Genomic DNA, 21189 nt, shown 5'->3' with positions numbered 1-21189 from the left:
GTTGCAGTTTAAGAAATTTAAAAAAAAGTCTGGGTGTTACATAACAGAGTCAAGCAAACGGGGCCCTCGCATACGACACTATTAATTCGGATTAATTTTGATAGATCCAAATGAAAAGTAATGTAGTGGAACTTGGATGTTATAATTAAGCTTTTTTATTTGAAACTGTATTGTGGCATTTGGTTGTTTATCGGTGTAATGTGACAGAGAGTCCCCCATGATAGAGCGTCCGCTTCCAATTCATTTGTACAGGTAACACAGGTGTAGCGAAACTGTGGGTCCGTGTAACAGAAAATCCGCTCTTCATTTAGTTATATTGTCTAGGGTTAGCCTGACCTAAGTGGGTCAAAATCAAGGGTGAGGCTTAGCTGTACAAATGAATGGGAAGCGGACTCTATCAAGGGGGACTCCGTCACGTTACACCGGCAATCAAATTAAATTTGACTTGACTAATCGTGTGATGAGCATTTTTTTAAAAGTGATTAATGATTAGATGATAAAACTTTGATTGGGATATCAATATTTTTTCCCGTACTCGATTGGACATATTTAACATGATTCTACGCTTCATTGTTAATGGCTCTAAAAATACATAAAGCGACTTTAGAATACTACTGTGCTATAATGAAAAATCATTTTGTATTTTTGAACAAATTTTACAAAATCGACATATGCAAGCCGTAATCGGTAGATGGCCTACACTTTGCTTTATTTTCTGCATTATAATTGGCATTTTTCGGCGCAAATATGAGAGAACAGCAACAATTGAAATATTGACAGTGCTAGGTAGGGAATTCGCATTTTTTCCTACAATGTCGCTTAGAAGGCAAAATGAAATTTTACTCTGCAAGTGATAGCCTATCAGAAAAGAAAGGGATATACTTTACAATCCCACCCGTCCATGCGCACGAAATTACGACTTTCTTTCGCCATCAACGAAGACACTGTCACTTCGAAATCACAATCCATTACGTAATATACGATCGATAGCATAGAGAGTGTTTACTCATATACTCAAACGCGGCAATCGCCAATTTCTTTAAATCATCTTCGCTCAGTTATGCCTCTTGTCAATAGATTGGTAAGCAAAATTCAATAATTCCATCGATTCGCATCACTCGCCGTTTCTTGCCTCGTCCTTGCTCGGGAGAATTCTGGGGTTTGGCAGATGCTTGCAGACGATGAACACGTCTGACGTCACAACTGATTGAATTTGATTCCGATTAAAACTCAGTCATTGCCGCCCTCTAGATATCATAAAGTAAAGTGTTTATAATTCAATCATAAAAACTAACTTGTGCAGCAAATTTCGAAATAAGGAACCGTCGGCGACTACCTGGCAGGATTGTGACGCAGATGACAGCTTCATTATTTGGAAGTTCCAGTCGTCTGATCGATTTTGAAGACTTTGCCCAAAGTTCAGAGACTTGAGGAATTTGCCTGGCGTCGGCCAACTAAAATGATATTCTTGTACTTATCTGATCCCCTCCAGGAAATATTGAAAATTACCTAGAGACTTGAGACACAAGATGCAGCGTGGGCAGATGTACACTTTGGATAAAATCAGGGGAAAAGAATTGTTGTCCACGAGATCATTCTAACTGCGGTGTGGAAAACATTCATTTTCAGTTGTGCAGATAATCTGTCGACGACATAAAAGATATCCAAGAATTTAATCTATTGTTTACTGAAAGGATAAGGTAGGTGGATGTGTTTATTCGACATATATTCCGAGTATCGTATTCCAAGTATCTTTAATTCTAATCTGCCACTGTTATTTGATTATCGCCGCATTTAAATGATAAAATTCGTTCTCTGACTTATATCTCCAAGTTCAGCATCCTCGCTCTTACTGTCCATGGAAAAAGAGAAAACAAATTTTTGTACTCTTTTCAATATCTTTAGTTTGCAACGTACATTTTTGTTAAGTTGAAGTTCTTCTGCTTTTAAAAAATTTTGGGTCTTTAGCAGTGTTTTTCACTAAGTTGTTGTTGGTGAGAGCGGCAACAAACCTTTTTTTATTTGATTACATTTATATTCACAGAGAAAGAGGTCGACCATTCATTTATTCGTTATTTACCCATAAGTTACAATCGGGCAGTTTTGAAAACATTTGATATTCAATTTTGGTTCGTCAACACTTCAGTGGATTATTGGGTACGCGCTTTGTGCTTATTACTACTTTGCAAGATCTATGCGGACATACCTTTAAGTCAGGTAGAAAACTGTTTGAATGGGCTTTTTCCGCCAAAACAATTCGTCTCCCTTTTGCAATGCACGATATCATTTTTTGTTTGTTTGTTTGTTTGTTTTTACGTAAAAACTACCTACCAAAAGATTTCATCTCGGAGCGGATGAGGAAAAAATAGACTGACGGTCACCCCAAGTAGGCCAGGTAGAGCACACATTTCCACAAGGGTTATCATGATCCCCATGCATGAGAACTGTCATAAATCGTTTTTCTATGTATCTTCTCCGGCCTTACCAGGAATGCCCGATGTTTATGGCAAAATAAATTATGTTGCACTTGACGCCTCACAGCGGGCGCCTTTGGCAAAGAGGTGCAATTCTTTCTTTTTTCTTCAACATAAAGCAAGGGAAAGTTGATGTCTTTGCGATTATCCGAAACTGCGCTCATACCTGTCCTTAATTATTTATTAGTTAAAATTCACCTATTGATGGTAAAAACAAAGTAAATATAAAATGTAACTTCCACCTTTTAATGTGGGGTTTCGTTATTAAGAATAGCAAAAAAGGGGGTTTCGGATACCGTTTTTCATCAGGTTTTATGAACGTTCAGTGGCAAAATGACTAACAGAATTTGGAATGAAAGGCTTTGAAAAATCGTTATATCTTCCCAAATATGATGCAAACCTTGAAAGTTTCACAGACTGAGGAGCGGTTGCTTGGTTTTGACTTTATCAATAGATTTAAGTTTAAAGCAATGAGGTCACAGAGTAGGTTGTCCCAATGCCTTACTTCATGCATGTATCTTTTACGCTAAAACAAAGCATTAATCATCAAAACCGCACGCATGTTTCTTTGAACTGAAGCATTACGTAATAACAAGCAGGTGCCAGAATATCAATATATCAAAAGAAATTAGGACCAGACGTACGTAACTTGCATATGCATACCTAGAGATGCTATCTGACCTGAAACTTTATTCAGTTTTTTGGGAGTTCTTCTGTGAATTGCCGGTATTTTCTTTTTTTTCTATGTACCGTATCATTGCCTTCATCATTAAATATTTTTATATCATTGTTCTTTGTGTGTGCGTGTATGTTCTTATTTAAGATTGCATCCACAGATAAAACATCTCTTGCTTTGACCACATACATGAAATTTCGAGAATATCGGTCAATGCTAAAAATAACCAAGTGGTGTGCACGAAGTTTAAGTATACGGAGTTGACGTACGTGGAACTTTGGAACACCGTATAACCAATATTTGGAGTGGAAAAGTCCCAGTAAACCGTAAACGAACCGGTAATAATGGCATCGTTTCCTGCTTTTGACTCGTATAAAAGCAAAAACGCCCTCTCTTGGTTTTCAGTTCCAGGTTCATACAATCAGGTATGTGAAGACACTTTTTCCCGTTTTTGTCATTTGTTTCGTAGATATTTTTATTTCATCATTAGTTTCCTAACTTTGCATAACATGGGGTTTCTTATCTTGCCATAATAAATTGGAGGTATGGATAAATCTAACGTGCTTACCTCTGAAGTTCCTTCCTCAATATAGCATTTTCAGAATAACTGATACTGAATCTAGAAGCCACACGAAGCAGTACGTGATAAGAACTGTCTAGCTCTAATGCATGTGCAAGTTCATTTTCTGAAACATATATATTGCTTTGCGCAGTAGATAAATACATTGCGTTACATCATTCAGTAAATAAATGATGAGAAGCAATGTATGGCGTAAATATTTGGTAAGCCACGAAGATTGTTATATTTAAAGCCCGTAACCTATGAGGGAAATATCTATAGAGATAACGCAAATGCCGATGCCGGTGGTTTTCGTAAAGCATTGTACTCTTTCATTCAGAAAATACACATTTGTTTGCTAACTCTTTTATTTTATTAACTCGGTTCGGAATATATGTCATCAATACGTGGTTCTCAGTTTGATCGCTTCGTTAACAACATAAATCTAACCAAAAACTTTATAGATTATCGACAAACATGTTTCCAAGATCATCTTCAATGCTTCTTCGCTTGGCACAAAATGCGTTTGAAGTACATTTACAAAGCGATTTAACTCAGTTAACAGACATTTCAGTAGAACATAGAAAAAGAAACAAAAGATTGGTAGCTAAAGATACTGAATTGCCAACACAAAACAAAAACAGAGAATTAATGATTTTACATTAACTTCATTCGATCTATTTTTTCTAATGTCAATAGCGTAGGTGCTGTATTAAGGCTATTTGATGGATAATGTATTGTTCTTTTGTACGTATGAGGTGATGAGCTACTTTGGGAGAGAGAAAACACCGGGAAGTATATGCCCGCTTCTGGAATCGTCTCTACCTGGCCTATTCTCTAGAATCGCGTGTGGGGATTTTCCTGACCTAATTCTTACCTGGTGCTGAATCACTCACCAGACCACTCATTTCTCATTGGAATGGAAGTCCAAGATCTTCTCATAACATTAATAGCCATTACCAGTAAATGGAAGATCTTCCCATAAATTTTCTAGGTGGCAAGTGAAGAATATTGGTATATCCAGGTTAACATTCCAACGTATTTGGTTCATTTACACATTAGATACATTTCAAGGAATTTCATAATCGTTGAATTTGGTGTGATAAATATTATATACGTCGTTAAGGACAAATGATATATGCGCCACGGGGTAGCATCAGTTTGATTGTATATTTTGTATAATGTTTTAAATTAAATTATTATAAATTCTCTTGAAATTTTTGTTCACGCGCGACAAAGAATACCAAATACCAAATAAATGTTGAGACACATGAGTGTTTTCGTAAACCGCAATGTTAAAATGTAAAATATTCTTCGTCCTGTATTTAAGCGTATGTTAAGATGATTTTTTTTTTTTTTTTTTTTTTTTTTTTGCAAAGTGATTAGATCAGATTAGCATGATCAGAAGAGCATCGCACCAAGACAGCAATTAATGCCATATTCAAGAGGACCCTTTGCTCGGGTAGCTTGAATGGGTCAGTTATCTTCCTTGATCTGTGCGCGATGTGGCATTTTAAGTTTTCCGTTGGCAGTCAAACGTTTTGAAAGCATGAAAATAGTTGGTGAAACGAAAAAAAGGTTTATTTCATCTCATATAATTGTCAGAAATATCTCATGCAGATGATAGACTGATATTCTTTTCCATGCCTCGTTTTATATTCTCTCTGATGTATGGTAAAGAAAGACATATTGTGGCACACGCTTTTTAAGTGCGTGTATACTTTACCAGGTATTGGTTCTGCCATTTTTTGCTTTTTTTCAAAATACAGTTTGTCAGCGGAAAGGGAAATAAAAGAGGACACGGTTTTGAACTATAAAATCAGCCTAATTGGTTTCAGCGGGTTTTCAGAAGCACCAATAGATAATGGAACATTTACGTTTTTGTTTGATTACAACAATACAATGATAGAAAAAAGTTAATTCTATCCTGTCGTTAGTGGTATGATGGAGACTAAATGTAGCATTGTTGACATTATCTCTCTATAATGGTGTAAAAATAAATAAATAAATTGGTCAATTGGTTGGTAAGAACACTAACTTATTGCATGCACTGATTAGCACCGCCAAGCTTGGATTCACCGAATAGTATAGAGATACAGGATTTCCCAGGCCAGAAAAAAATCTCTGAACTTTGTTGGTGTGAGATGATTAATATGACCTCAGGTATCCTAAAGGTGAAAGAAAAAAACAGGTGTGCTCACTAAAAAAAGCAGTCACAAAAATATATTACACCTTTACACATAATTTCTCGCTACCATTTTATACGAGTTGCAAGTTTTCGATAACTGAAGTCAGAGAACGTGCATCGCGCGCCTATTCACGTGCATTGCTTGTCTGTTTTCTTTTCTTTTCTTTTCTTTTCTTTTCGTTTGTTGACTTTTGTACGTTAGTGCTATAGCAGATAGTGGCATGTTCCTTGCATTTTTATATCAATTTTTCTATAACTGATGTTTTCAATACAATTGATTACTTTTAGTCTGATTTGCACCGATTCTAATATTGGGGAAATATACAGCTGTTTGAAAATTTAGTTTAGTTGGTTAAATATTAATTCAATTAATAAGTGGCATGGCATGACTAAAGTGTCATAATTTGTACAGCGATTCTGTTAGTAAGAACACGCACTGATTTAGTTTTCTACAGTCGACGATAATATGTCCTTTTTACGAATCTGAATTGAATTTCAACACCCAGAAGGAAGCCCTCTAAATTGGCACTTTCCCATTGTGTCACTTTTGTATAAAGTTGAACCGTCTACACCCAATTTTCTCCATAGGAATGAAGCAATTACTGGAAGAGGATAGATCTACGTACAAGGGGCAACATTTTAACATCTTCCACTTGTCTGTATAGTTCAAAGTAATCTTCAAAATGTGCTCGTTAACGGTATACACTTACATACACTTACTTACACTAACTGTACTAGTAATGAAGGTGAAGGTACCTTGTACTTTCAGCATTGAAGAAATTCTACCTGTGAAGCCTCTTTCACTATAAGCAGACATTCATCAATCAAAAAATCCTGTCTATCTCTTCGATTTTGTAATTATAGATAAAAGACAACTTAAATTTAAGGTAACAATATAAACAGAAAGCAGTCACTCTTCATTAAACAGATCAAGTCGTTGTTTCTCACGCCCCGCTTATGCTTGCCTAATTGAGCATGAGGAGAGATTTCAAAGAAACGTTGCATTAACTTAGAAAAAAGACTTGTCTACCTGATGTCCGTGACTAAAGGGCAATCGCCTTTCAAAAAGTAACTTCAAATGGCTTATACACCATAATTTTCTAAATACCGCATGGCGCCCACATTTTTTCTAGTTTTTTTTCTAGTTTCATATCATCGTGAATGGGTAACCATGATATAAACTTCGACATTTTAAGTGATTTCCCATATTTTCAGACTCAAAGACTTTTTGGACAGTGTGTATTTCTTATCGCAATATCCCTGTAATGTTGAGCATGGTTGGTCCAATCTTGTACCTGAAAGATGTCCACAACCAAAGACAGAGAGCAAAATTTGTTCATAACTCTAAGCCCCTATCCCTCCCCAATGAATGCATTAACGACTGGAGTGAAATTCTGAAACAGTTAGTCATATTCAATGCCTTAAATAAAGAGCATAACATCGATTATCATGGTATTGTTCGACATGTTGTTTTAGATGTAAATGGTAACGAAATGGCCTAGCATTGTACAGGCCTGTTATAACAACGTTTTGGTACGAGCGGGTACAATCTAGTTATGCTTATACCCGCACGAAAATGCAGTAGTATCGAAGTAGCAAAGAAGCATTAACGAAGTAGTGGTGTGGAGCATATTTGCAGTAGAAATGCAGTATAGCCTACTGCAATTCTACTCCAAAAAGTACATAGGTTTGTACAGAGAGGAGCATTAATGCAGTAGATTAGCAGCATGATAGGCCGCATTCACATCGAGTTGGGCTATGGCTCTACAAAGCCACGACCTAAATATAGCGGACGTACATGAAAGGAAAACAGCCTAATCTTTTAATAGTCTCTCCGCCTCTCACACGCCTCCCCATGTGTCGTCCCAATGGAGCCGAGATTTAATGACTGTACCCCCGCAGGGACGACGCATGGGGAGGCGTGTGAGAGGCGGAGAGACTATTAAAAGATTAGGCTGTTTTCCTTTCCTGTACGTCCGCTATATTTAGGTCGTGGCTTTGTAGGGCCATAGCTCAACTCGATGTGAATGCGGCCATAGAAGCATGTTTCAAATATGCTAATTAGCTCCCAAATCGAAGCAGATTTGAGGCATGTTTGCAGTATGATTGCAGTAGTTTACTGCGCTGGAGTATCTATTGCGTTTTCGTGCGGGTAGTTAGGTGCCATAAGCCAAAATTATAACTTACAGATATGGAGTACATACCAGCATACCTTTATTGTTTTATTCCTGCAAGGCTATAAACTAGTGATATGTCCTCCAGTAGCTGTACATGCGCTTCCAGACGGCGGGAAATATCTTACCATTACTAACTTATGATTATGAAATACTGGATATGTAGCCTATGTATAATAATGCTACATTTCTATATATGTAATTTTGGTGCTATTTATCTATGTATTTTATTATTATTTTTATCATCATTATTATTGTTGCTATTATATCTCTGTACATTTTCACCAGCTCAGTCTGGTGCAGAAAGTATGAATAAAGCACTTACTGCTAGGCACGTGATCCCAGCATGACGCAGCTGTGTTGTAAATTTCAGCATTATAATTGGCTGTATAATGAGCATAGCGTTTTTTTGCTACATTCTACCAATAAGTTATATCTCATTATAACTTCTTGATTCTACCAAAGTTCATAACAGGTAGAACGCTTTACATACCACATGTACATTACTGAAATGTCCGTATTTCAGGTAAAGGGTTTCCCAGAATTATTTCTTGATGTTTTATCAAAACACCCCAAGGTCACTCCAAGCGTGTGCCTTTTAAAAGCGTGATGCTGTGGAAGGTTTCCATGTGCATATCTTTACAAAACATACGCGAGAAACACCACAGAAATTCATAATGCTTAAATTGACCACCCCAAAACAGATTTGTTATTGGCTGTATTTTCAGATAGCGTGCGACCACATGAACAACTTCCGCGTTTCAGTGACATAATACAACTGAACAGAGATACCCATGTCAATCTAGGACCCTTAAATATCGGAGTACATATCCAGACAGATAACTTCGTTTTTTTTCCTGAAAATTTTTGAATTACGGGAAACACAACACATGCACCTTTTATATTTTCCAGGAACCACATCTCAGAGTTAACAATATTGGACCAAGCCCTCCAATATCACGATAACATACCGGGTATCCAGCGAAAGAGACACAAAACCTTCACAATGTCCTCATCATTTGACCTGGAAGCAGTGCTGAGATACCAAAGAAGACGTAATGCGTTCAAAGCGGGCCACGCGTCAAAGAACAGACTTTCACAGGACGATGAGAATAACCAGAAGAAAAAGGTCCAAGAATCGAGCGACTGGACCCCGTTTGAAGGCGTTTATGGCCGAGGTAGGTTCTCGCGTGCGATTTTTTTATTTGGGAATGCTCTTTAGATACCACGGATTGGTCATTTATTTTTAAGTCTAATATTTCAGGTTCCTAAGTATAGTAATGATATTATTTGTCCGATTTAAATTGCTGAAAGCAACGCAGCACGACAATTTTAAAATGCCCATCAAAGCTTGATTTAAGCAGCAAACAAGAAAGCAGCATAGCACTATAATTCAAGAAATGTCAGGTTTGTACCAGTTAGAAGCAAATCGATGACTGCAATGTCACTAATGCGTAACTTATTGCGATATCGATATGGATATGTAATCGAAAATATCACTTTACTTGACACGGAACTTTCGGCAAGAATCACACGGGTTTCTTAGTGCACAACCATGTTTACTAGTTTCTCAATCGAAATCATTTGTACAGTGACTGTACATCTTCTACTTCTATAACAATAACAGAACTTGAAATTGTATATAAGACAGCATCTGTGCTTTCCCTTCGATATTCAATATCAGTGAAGGGACGTACATATCATGTTGTTATATAGATACAGCTGTAGGCGTTGCTTACATGATATCCCATTCAAACTAATGTGATATTGCAATCAAACTTATATGATCGGTGTGGTTATCAAATGCGGTCTGTCTGTCGGCTATAGGTTGTGCCTCTGGGTCCCAACCCAATGACCAGTTTAGACCCACCCCCACGCGTAAAAAAGGAACAATTACAGTACCTTCCAAATTTTACCTTTTGTGTTTCAAGTAATTTGGGGCAATGATAGGTTAAGAATAGGTGCAACTTTCACCCCTTTCCCTTTTCTACATTTTTAGGGTAACCCATCGTCTATTTACTGATACAGACTGTCTTGGAGGTTCAGTTTTTATTTTAGGGTACTCATTTTTTTATCATTGTTGCAACTGGTTCCGTTAACCATTCTAAATGAAATTTCATGAATGTATCTCTAGAAACGTTTTCCGTTAACCAGCATATTTGGAGCTTTTTTTTGTTCATGTTTTTCTCCAGACCTACTCCCTACCCCTCAGGGATCTGCGAGGACCATGCAGTTCTTTTTAGAATTGACCGATATTCTGATGGAGTATGTGCGCAAGAGCAACGATCGCTCAAGCAAAGTGAGTACCTTACCACAACATCAAAATTGATGCCATTATATCAAGCACAGTTCTATGGCGACATTTAAAAATGTTTTAATCCATTATTTCCTTTAAAGTTAAGATATTCCATGTTGGAAACAGAGGGTAAAAATATATTTGAAAGGCCCTAAGTTCTCCCAGTACGAAGCATGTCTGAGCTGAACGCACGCAGACATATGCAGCACCATTTTTAAACGGGCTAAAAATTGACCATTGCGGCACAATTTATTTTCATTTACTGAAAGTTAAGATTAGAGTTTTAAAAAGGATGAAGATACCAAAATAAATGCGCCTTGTTTTTCCTCGAGTTACTGTCATTCTTAATGTTTTGTAGGTGTTGGATTTCCACCACCCACACCAACTAAAGGAGGAGATGGGCCATTGCCTAGAGCTCCCAGAAACTGCCAGAGATTTGGAACAGATTCTCAGCGATTGTAAAGAAACGTTGAAATATTGCGTCAAAACAGGTATGGACATGTAGGCTTATGATGATGTTCTTTCCATCGTAATGAATATACAAATAAATCAACTGATTACTTAATAAATTGATAAATACAAAGATCGATCGATTAGTTATGAATAAACAACAAAAAATATATTAATTAATTACTCTATAAGGCCCTGCCCGAAGTGGATCCATAGCTTATCTTGCATTGTTCTCGTAATCTGTGAAAAAAATATTTAAATGGAATCAAATCAAAAAGTTTATCAGAAACGTTTATTTATGGAATTCGCTTTGATGACAGCAAACCAAACGCTGGCAAATTAAGTGTATAACTATCCTCATTTATAATTCATCTTTTCATAATCTGAGTGTGACATTAAGACAGCCAGTAGAGTGTCAATACCTTATTATATCGACCATCCCTCATGAGTGTAATCCTCTTACATACAGATATATCTAATTACCAGTCTAATTATTAAATACAATACTACTGAAGTAACGTGCGCTAATAATGTATTTGTTTTTGCCTAATGAGAAATTATCCATGCTGATTGTAAGGGATTTTACTTGATCAATAACGCTTTTAAATTTGGAGTGATGTTTGTGATCCACATACAACATACAATCGCCTTAACTGGTGAAGTAAAGTACATGTGGTTATCGTATTATAATTTTTTTGACATTTTGTTGTCAGTACAGTATGATATGTAAACGTGAACGATTCGACCACCAACGGAATAACAGCTAGATTAAAATAGGTATCCATTTAATAAGTTATAGTATTGTTTGAGTTCGTGTGCCAAACTTACCAACAGAGGAAAGTTATTTCTTACCTCGCCCCCTCTCTCTGTGCGTCTTTTGTTTGTGTGTTTGTGCAAATATAATATTTATTATGCATAATAAGTTGCATCGCACTCCTAGAATACATTGAGTCATACCGCTGAACAACTCCATTGCAATAGATGCCATGAAAATGGGAAAGAAACATCTGGTATCCGATAAAACCTGTCAAAATACGCCTACGAGTTGTTTATATTACCTCTAAGCCTTCCTTTCGCGTCCTTTCTGTGCTTTCCATGAGGCCATCGCACCGACATCACTTCCAATTCAAACTGGCCAGTCTTAGACAAGATTTAGCAATCATGTATCTTTTTCTATGAAAGAAATGCCTATCATAATTACTTATTTTCTCAGGTCACCCTCGCTTCTTCAATCAAATATCCAGTGGACTTGACGTCATCGCTCTAGCTGGAGAATGGCTTACCGCCACCGCTAATACCAATATGTAAGTTAGTATGCTGTATGTAGAGGAGGGTCACCCCTCGCGTTTGAACCCCAGGGTGCGTCCTTCCTATGGTTAACTACAGGGGTGGATTTAGGCCGTCTTCTGGGTTTTCGGGGAGACGGTCAGATTTCAAGTTTACATTGACGGGTATCTAATTTTTTCTGTCAGAAGACGTTCAAAAATGGAGGATGGATCAATAAAGATAATTTGGAGGCCTGTCAGAAAATATCGCTGGATCCTCCCCTGAACCTAGGACCCACCCAGTATACAAGTACAGTAGGCTGGGCCCTGGGGCTAAGCCCGGTCTCATAAACGATAATTGCCGTTTGCGACAACGAGCCTCAGATTTGTGAGCACGAACGCCGAATTAATAACGAGTCAAACCGCGATATCATAGCATAAATTCTAATTCTGTTAAGACGGCTTTTCGCCTGAGATTTCCCTTAAACTATTTACTAGTAACTCACAGAGAATAACGTTCCATCCATGTAGCACTTTTTGGGACGTGATGGAAATCTTCAACCGGTAATGTCACCAATGATTGACTCGGAGTTTGCTCAAAGCCTCTTAAAAGAACACACCTTATTTTAATATTTAAAAATATCGAATATAAGACTCACAACATTTTTCTTTTAAATGGGAATGCTAATAAAGGTATTTTGTTCTGTTTGTAAAGGTTCACCTATGAAATCGCCCCTGTTTTCACTCTGATGGAAGACATGGTGCTGCAGCGCATGCGCCAAGTGATCGGCTGGGAAGACGGCGATGGCATCTTTGCACCAGGTAGACAAAATTACTACATACTTTGTATCCGAGTCTAGTTTGTATCGCCGTTTGAGTGAAAGTAATTTTTCATCCCAATCTAACAAAGTATCCGTCCGACACGTTTCTCTTGATTAAGGACCCACCAACCAGTGTGCTAGGCTCTGGCGTGCGTGTCTGACTGTATGTACTTTGTCACTTTGTTAGTCTTTCTGTCTATCCTTTTATCCACCCAGCCAAAGGACGGGAAGTTCTGTTCCTTACATCTGTTAATTTATTTTATTATTCCATTCTATCTATCATTTGGCCTTCCTAGAGTTGATGTTGGAATGTCTGAAAACCACGTAAACGTACTAGAAAAAAGACAATAACTATCTTATATTCGATGTATTTTTTCTTCAAATTTGGAAGGAGCGAACAAACCAGTAAAACCATTATATTAAATACAGTATTTTTCCTCGCCAGGTGGTGCTATATCCAATTTGTACGGTGTTCTGGTGGCCAGATTTCGTGCCAACCCTGATGTTAAATCCAAGGGCTTGAACGGGCTTCCTCGTATGGTGATGTTTACATCGGAGGACGTAAGTGAAAATTAATAATTACGAGTTACGGTGTACTTGAAACAAATTATATTTGGTGAAGGAGAGCTTATTGATTTTGATGTATTAATCATTTTAAATGATTTAAAATTGAATTACTAGTATCGGTCACTCAGCACTTATAATTAGTATGGCGGTTAATAATAAACGATGGTTTGTGTTGCAGTATCCTTGCCATTTCAATGCTGATTATCTTTTCCCTTTATGTTTAAAACATTGTACTTGTCTTTTTCCTATTCCTTTGAACATTTCTCCGCACTTGTTCTTGTTATTCCATATTCATTTTGTGTTTTTCTATTCCAGAGTCATTTTTCGTTCAAAAGTGCTGGAGCCGTACTTGGAATAGGCACAGACAACGTGATGGCCATCAAAACAGATAAAAGGTACGTTGCGCGCTTGCCCCTCCATTTACGGACACACACACACACGCACACACACACACACACACACAGCGAGAGAGAGAGAGAGAGCGCGCAATGGACAGCACATAAAAGCAAAAGTGTATATTTACAGTATATAGCTACGGTCGCATACATTGATTCCCGTCCAAAGATACACTCATTCCAACGGCATATCCATGGTCTGTTTTACGCAATGAATTTGTTCCACGTTATATGGCTGGACAAACTCGAGACGTTTGTCTGCACCCGCAGGACTGAATGTTGACATTTTTATTTTCGCTTTGATATTTTTTTATCAAATAAATAAAAGAATATCAGAGTTGTCATAATTTTCCAGTAATATCTGCTTTCTGAGATAAATGAGACAGGATGATGATGATGAGTATTGTTTTGTTTCAGAGGGAAAATGATCCCTGCAGAACTCGAGAAAGCCATAGTGGCCGCCAAATGTGACGGTGCTGTCCCGTTCTTCGTGAACGCTACCGGCGGCACTACTGTCTACGGTGCTTACGACCCCATTGATGAAATCGCCGATGTCTGTGAAAAACATAACATTTGGCTTCACGTTGATGTAGGTTTTTACGTATCGCTTTTTTTAATTTTTCACTAAAGACAATGAGTGAAGATATCTGTTAAATACAGCAAGACCAATATTGGCCATTAGCTATTAGTACCTGAGGTCGTTGGAAGAACAGGCATTTCATACATGTACATTCAAGTGTTTAAAATAGGGACGAAAAGTGCTTTACTGAGGCAGGTAATGTTAATTTTAATTTTAAAAATGCCATGTGCTTCGACGCATATTCTCAGGTTTCTTGAATACCCTACTCTCCAATGTGCTGAAGTCAGGTGTGTCAAATGCCGTTTTCTTTAACTGAAGTTTGAATTCTATGACCGTGCTTTTGTGTTATGTTTTAGTGCGCATGGGGCGGTGGTGTATTGGTGTCTAGCAAACACAAACATCTGGTGAAGGGGATCCACAGGTAAGCATGTGTTCTGGATCATACCTGGCGCTCAATCCGCCGTTTTGTTTTGAAAAATATAAATACTTGCTTAAGAAGAGTAGGGGATCTTTTTCGTAGTAGTACCGGCATTCGAAAAAAAAAAAAAAAAAGCTAAGCGCATCATTGGTATGGTTTTCAAACAAATTTCTTGGTTTGTCTTTGCCAATATTTCACCGTTTTTCGTCAATCCCATTAATATATAATACTATGTAATCTGTCGTTATTCCCAGAGCCGATTCTGTGACATGGAACCCACATAAGATGTTGGGCGTTACTCTGCAGTGCTCGGCAATTCTGTTGAAACACAAGGTTGGTTCTTTTTATTATTTAATTTTAATTTTTTAATTACTTTGAATTTACTGCTATTATGAGTAACATATCAGGAACAAAAATAAATCATCTCTACTCAGACAAGCAATAGGGCATTTTATTGAAAGCGAAAGTGTCTAACTCAGAATCGAAATAATACTTTTATTTTCCTTTTGGAATTTATTTACAAATAATAATAATAATAATAATTACACAGTTTTAGTAATTTGACATGTTATGAGCGAACAATTTCAAGAGAATAAAAACGAAAGCAAAATATTAAACTTTTTTCATATCTTTGCAGGATCTTTTGGCACACTGTAACTCCATGTGCGCGGACTACCTGTTTCAGCAGGACAAGAACTATGACGTCAGCTATGACACAGGTGACAAGGCGATCCAATGTGGACGGCACAACGACATCTTCAAGTTCTGGCTCATGTGGAGAGCGAAGGTATGGCAAATGTGGAGCAAAAGAGCTTCTTCGACTGGTTAACACACATGGGTTGTATAAGACTCATGTATGAGCGTCACCTTGTGTACTTGTTATTCTCTTATTTTTACAAGGTTAAGTAATATATTGCAGAACATTTACTTTGTGACTAAGAACGCAGATCTTTCATACTGGAAATTTGGTCATTTCGTTTCGTTCTGATCGAGGCATGCTAGATTCCGTCATCACAATAATTCCAAAGTATTGTTTGCCGTCATGTTACTTCTCTTGCAGTATTTTCTCAGACTTTTTAATTTGATTCGCTGCCTTAATTATTAGCAGTTGTTTTGATTTTGTTAATTTAACACTTTCCTTACCTATTTTTGGTCGTATTACAAATAAAAGTACATTGTGTCTACGGAATTTATGTCCCATTTTATAGCGGAACTACATGTAGATCCTCAGTTTCGATGGGATTTAGGTTATATATCAACCATTGTTGAAAACATACATAATTCAACAAAAGCTTTTTCGTTGCAGGGAGATGCTGGTCTTGAAAGCCATATTAACAGGTTGTTTGATCTGAAAAGGTTAGTGTTTATTTCACTGTAGAATATTTCGATTTCATTCTTATTCATAACGGCAGTTAAACTTAACTTCATGAATGTGTAAATTGATCATTGGTTTTCTTATTCCTAGTATTGAAGGGAAAGCAAACGCTGTTATTCAGGTTGAACATTGTTTATAAAATATTTTAAAAGTAATATTTACATATTTCCAAGACTAAAAGGAAATTGCACAACCTCACGCTTGCATTGTAAGTGACGCACACGTGACTGTCTCAAAATTACTTAGAGATCATGTCAAGAAGTAGTTTTGCAAATAAGTCTCAAGATCTCGTTTGCAGGAATTGTTTTTGTTTTTCTTGTCTGATTCGCTGTAAGCTCATTGCCTTGCTTTTCTTTTTAGATACATGCTTGATAGGCTTGCCGCAAGGGAAGGCTTTGAAATGGTTCTAGAAGAGGTAAGTAATATGAGCAAAATAAAGATGTTAACTTCAATTATTTAACAGTAAATGTTGACAGTTCTACCTGTGCTCTCAGCCGTGCAGCTTTTCAGTCATGTTTCCGTCGGTCGTGCCTCCCTTTCCTCCTCTCTCTCTCTCTCTCTCTCTCTCTGTAAAATTTGTAGCAGTGCCTTATTTTTCTTACAGCCTGAGTGTACGAACATCTGCTTCTGGTATGTGCCCAGGTCCATGAGAAAGATGGCCCCCGGGCCAGACAGAGACTACAAACTTAACCTGGTAAGATAGAATTTCAGTAACGGGAGAAATATTACAGACAGGTGGTTCGCTAAGAAAAAATGGGATGGGTTATAATCGAGTCTTCAAGTCAATCTTGTTTACTCAGTGCGCAATTAAGGTTATGATTAATTTTTGGTACGATTATCTTCTTGTGCGTTTCTGTTCAAGAAAGAAAATTTTAGATTTAAATTCTGAAGCTGTAAAATTAGGTATTCACAGAGACAATTCACCGTTTCGTCTATAGGTGGCTCCACGTGTAAAGGGTCTGATGATGGAGGCGGGAACTACTATGATTGGCTACCAACCTCACGGGAATCAACCCAACTTCTTCCGCATGATAATCTCCAACAATGCCTCCACCAAGTCCGATATAGATTTCCTGCTGGACGAAATAGAACGTCTTGGCGAAGAAGCTTCTTCCGAAATTTAAGACTGATCCTAACCTAAGTGTGTTTTTGACATATTTAGTTCTATGGATTGCAAAATGGACGCTAGGTTTTTTTAATCCTTGGCAATTAGAACTCTGGTCCGCTTAATTGCATTATTCATTCTCTCTCTCTCTCTCTCTGGACAACTTTTGATCTAATTAAAAAAATTAAGAGAGAATATATCGCGTGTTGGTAATGCCACTTACGTAACTGTATAAAGTGTGTAATGTGATCTTTGTATATATTTTTCTCACATTCCTGTTTCTATGTCTGACCATAGCTATGAAACTGGTTGCTGTCGCTGAAAAAGGTGGTTGAACACCAATTAAGAATACCATCAGTTACTATAATTGGTTTTTTAAAAACAACAGCTAAGATCAGAATTAGTTCGTGTCTTTCAAATCTTATTATTTCACGAAGAAGGTTACGAGATAGACCCCAGAAACCGAAGTGCAAACAACTCCGATCTTAGTCGTTGTTTTGAAGAAACTTATGGTTTACATTAAGCTTGTTTGTGAGGGCCACCCAATATTGTAGAAATTAAGAATTCCGTTCTTGATAAAACGCCAGGCACAATGCAAGGTATTATAATATTGTATCTCCATTAGGCCTATAAATATTTTATTTTAAACAAGTCAGGGAACACTATTTATTACACATGGGTTAACATGTTGATCAGAACATGGGATTTTCGTGTATATTATAGAAAAACTAAATTCAGTGTACATTTGTAGAATTCTGTATCAGATGTTCGGTTTCATTCACAGGTAGGCTTCTGAAATTGCCCCACAGATGTAAATATAAGTATCAATTTGGATATAGCTCCTGCTATATCTAACATTAAAATTAGAAACGTTTCGGTGAGTTTGAAATATTTCAAATTCTGTTTCGAGACGACTAAAATTATGGAAAATATTCTCAAGTTCATAAAGTTTTGATAACAGAAAAAAAAAATACTAATTGCTAATCTATTTTAATAACATAAATTTGAAAATTTTAAACCAGTGGAATTCTTCGAGATTGTTATGATGATGTTTAGATGATTCAACAGGCCTAGTCGGGAAACTTCTAGTACATTATCAGCCTTGGTGTTTATTAGCTTGAAATCATTTCGAATCTCATTTTAACACCTGTAGCATTCCTTTGAATATGATATTCCACGTTCTTAGTGTGTGCGATGAAACATTTTATACATGACGCTTTAAATTATTATTCATCACGTCCTTTAACGCGACACTTGGTTCACTCATGGTGTTGAAGTCTCGCGTGAGAAGACGCGAGTGGCATATTCATGCATCACAGAAGACTCATAATTCTAGTAATCCTGATTTATATTTCCCCTAAATCAGAGTACTTCTATACAACTGTTTTACTTTCTAGAGTCGTTTAAGCAAATTTTGATCAAGTGTTTATCTTTTTTTCTTTTTTGTTTGATACCTCATGTCGTCTAATAGTAGGCCTATAGGATGTGTTCTCAGGGTTGAAGAAGTAGGCCTACAGCCTGTATAACGATTTTCTTTGCGAACATATTATTGCTTTTTGACGATAAACTGAATGTTATTAGTTTGTTAAAACCTTTCTTTAAGATAATCAGGGCCCCTAAAAGTATGAAATCGTTTTATGGCTAAAATACGTGTTATTTAACGTATATTTCTATTTTGATATTGAATCTAGGACCCAATAAACAAAACTTTTTAGTGGTCCTATAAAGTATAAACAAAGTCACAAAGAAAATAATATTAGGCTATTCAAAAACAATTTCAAATCAGCGTATTTGAACGAAATATGGACCAGGTGCATTTTATCACAGTGATTTACTCTTGTAATGACCTCCCTGTTAAAATGTATTCAGGAAAAAATATTCACAGTTTGCAATATGTAACCATTAATGCTTTGAAATGTTCTATAAAACGTGTACTGTTTGAACAGGCTGTATATGTATATACATGTATCCATGCGTGTGTTATAATGTATATATTACAGAAGTATATAATATAATCTGCATAAAATGAGTAAGAGCATTAGGTAACTGGTTTTCAGTTATTTGATCATTTTGTTATCTGTGAATGAGGCCAGGTATCGAACCTATTTAATTTGGAGTCACGTCATTTGGTTGTTTAAAAAGAAAAGTAAAAATTAGTTCAAGTACACGTTTTGTTCTGTAAGCAAATATATTCGTTGCTATACCTGCTGTACTTGCCTTACCTGTTAAAAATGATAAAAAAGGAAAAAGGAAATAGACGCAGAAATTAGAAATGAATTTAATTCGCAAAATTCATCTTTGGTTATATTTTATACACGATTCTTTCAGTTATTAATTCTCTTTATGACGCATTTGACGTTTTGTTGATGAAAAATTAAGTCGATGTACATGATTCACCGTTTCTTGAGTTCTTTTTTTTTTTTTTTTACAAATATTGCTATGGTATAAATCGTTTGGTATCAAATGTCTCAATGTGAGCAATAAACCTTAACAAAATGTAGGCGTTACGTTTTATCTTTCCAGCTATGTCTTATAAAACTGAATAAATAAGCATAGACCAACTTGGTTACGCAGAGCACGCACACTGACATGCACGCACAAAAACATTACAGGTGCTTTGTTCTGTTAATTATTGAAGGGACAGAGATCCAATTTCTCGAAAACATCATAGGTCCTCGTAGATCGCTCTGGACAACTCCGCAGGGACTTTAGCTGAGTACAATCAGCTGAACTTAATAACACGTCTTCTCTTCCCTAAGGGCGCATTCCCATAGATTTTAGATCGATCTATCCACGTGGGGAGTTTCACTAGATTACTGTCAGATAATCCGGCTTAAATGTCCTTCCCGCCGGCTACAAGCTGTAAGGGGGTAGGCTAATAAACTTCCGTGCGCGGTCGAATGACTGCAATTTAGCGTGAAACCCTAGTTTCTCTGGAAATGCCCTCTTATTTCCAACTCAACGCCAGGAGGAGGCATGTCTTTCAGTTAAGCTGATTGCACTCACAGAGTTAGATCAATCTACATGGACCAACGGTGTGTATAGGAATGGGGCCATTGTGCTGGGCGTGCTACGAAAGTACACACTCTAAAGAGTCTCATATATATAGGGTCGTGCAACAGTGAATACTTAGCTCAAGTCAGTGACGCACTCATTTTGTGAAATATTTACATAGCTATTTAATTTCACTTTCTTATTACCGTTGATTTTTTTCCTTATTGGAGGCTAGGCTTCTGTAGTATAAAACATCAAATTATTGGGTCAAGTCGTAATTAGGCAAATATTCGACAAATGTGCATCTCATTGACACGACTCAAATCTCCGCTTCTCTATGGAATGACCCTATGCCACCCTTGTGAACAGGTAAAACATTAACAAAATTAACGTACGTGACGTACGCACAACCCAGGTGTCAAGGTCAACGGACGACCTTCACCAGATCTATAAGGGGTCATGCCGATACTTCCCCGCACCGTTACTCCCCCGAACTGATACTCCCCCGCACCGATACTTCCCCTTAGTAAATTTTTGCATCATGCACATCGATACGACCCCACACCAATAGATCCCCGCATCGATAAATCCCCTCTAAAACTGCCGTTATACGCGCACCGTTACTCCCCCGCATTGTTGTTTCCCCGCACCGTTACTCCCCCGCATTGTTGTTTCCCCGCACCGTTACTCCCCCCCCCCCTCCCCCCCTATGCAATTTCCACGAAACTGAGGGTGTGGGTAACAGAGAGTCAACCCTCCATTTCATTATACAAGTTAGGGTCAGTCTACGTAAGTGGGTCAAAATCTAGGGAGGGGCTTGATTACCTATGCAAATGGGGGCGTCTCGATAGT

At 37.2% G+C, this 21189-nt stretch overlaps 1 protein-coding gene across 1 annotated transcript; it reads left to right on the top strand.

Moving 5' to 3' along the window:
- The first annotated feature begins 1079 nt into the window (after positions 1 to 1079).
- On the top strand, positions 1080 to 19951 carry LOC106178939 (glutamate decarboxylase 1). The gene is made up of 16 exons (XM_087018184.1): positions 1080 to 1700; positions 8984 to 9249; positions 10264 to 10370; positions 10726 to 10858; positions 12031 to 12121; positions 12798 to 12904; positions 13349 to 13464; positions 13786 to 13865; positions 14283 to 14454; positions 14802 to 14866; positions 15118 to 15196; positions 15501 to 15650; positions 16170 to 16219; positions 16599 to 16653; positions 16843 to 16932; positions 17177 to 19951. The coding sequence occupies exons 2-16, from the start codon at positions 9078 to 9080 to the stop codon at positions 17360 to 17362; spliced, it is 1653 nt and encodes a 550-aa protein (XP_086874310.1). The 5' UTR covers positions 1080 to 1700; positions 8984 to 9077; the 3' UTR covers positions 17363 to 19951.
- The last annotated feature ends 1238 nt before the right edge of the window (positions 19952 to 21189 follow it).

The sequence above is a fragment of the Lingula anatina genome, chromosome 7 (assembly GCF_051362555.1).
Source record: "Lingula anatina isolate TDL-2025a chromosome 7, LinAna3.0, whole genome shotgun sequence".
NCBI classification, from domain to species: Eukaryota; Metazoa; Brachiopoda; class Lingulata; order Lingulida; family Lingulidae; genus Lingula; species Lingula anatina.
The sequence above is the reverse complement of the archived record's forward strand: the minus strand, read 5'-3'. Positions and strand labels throughout refer to the sequence as shown.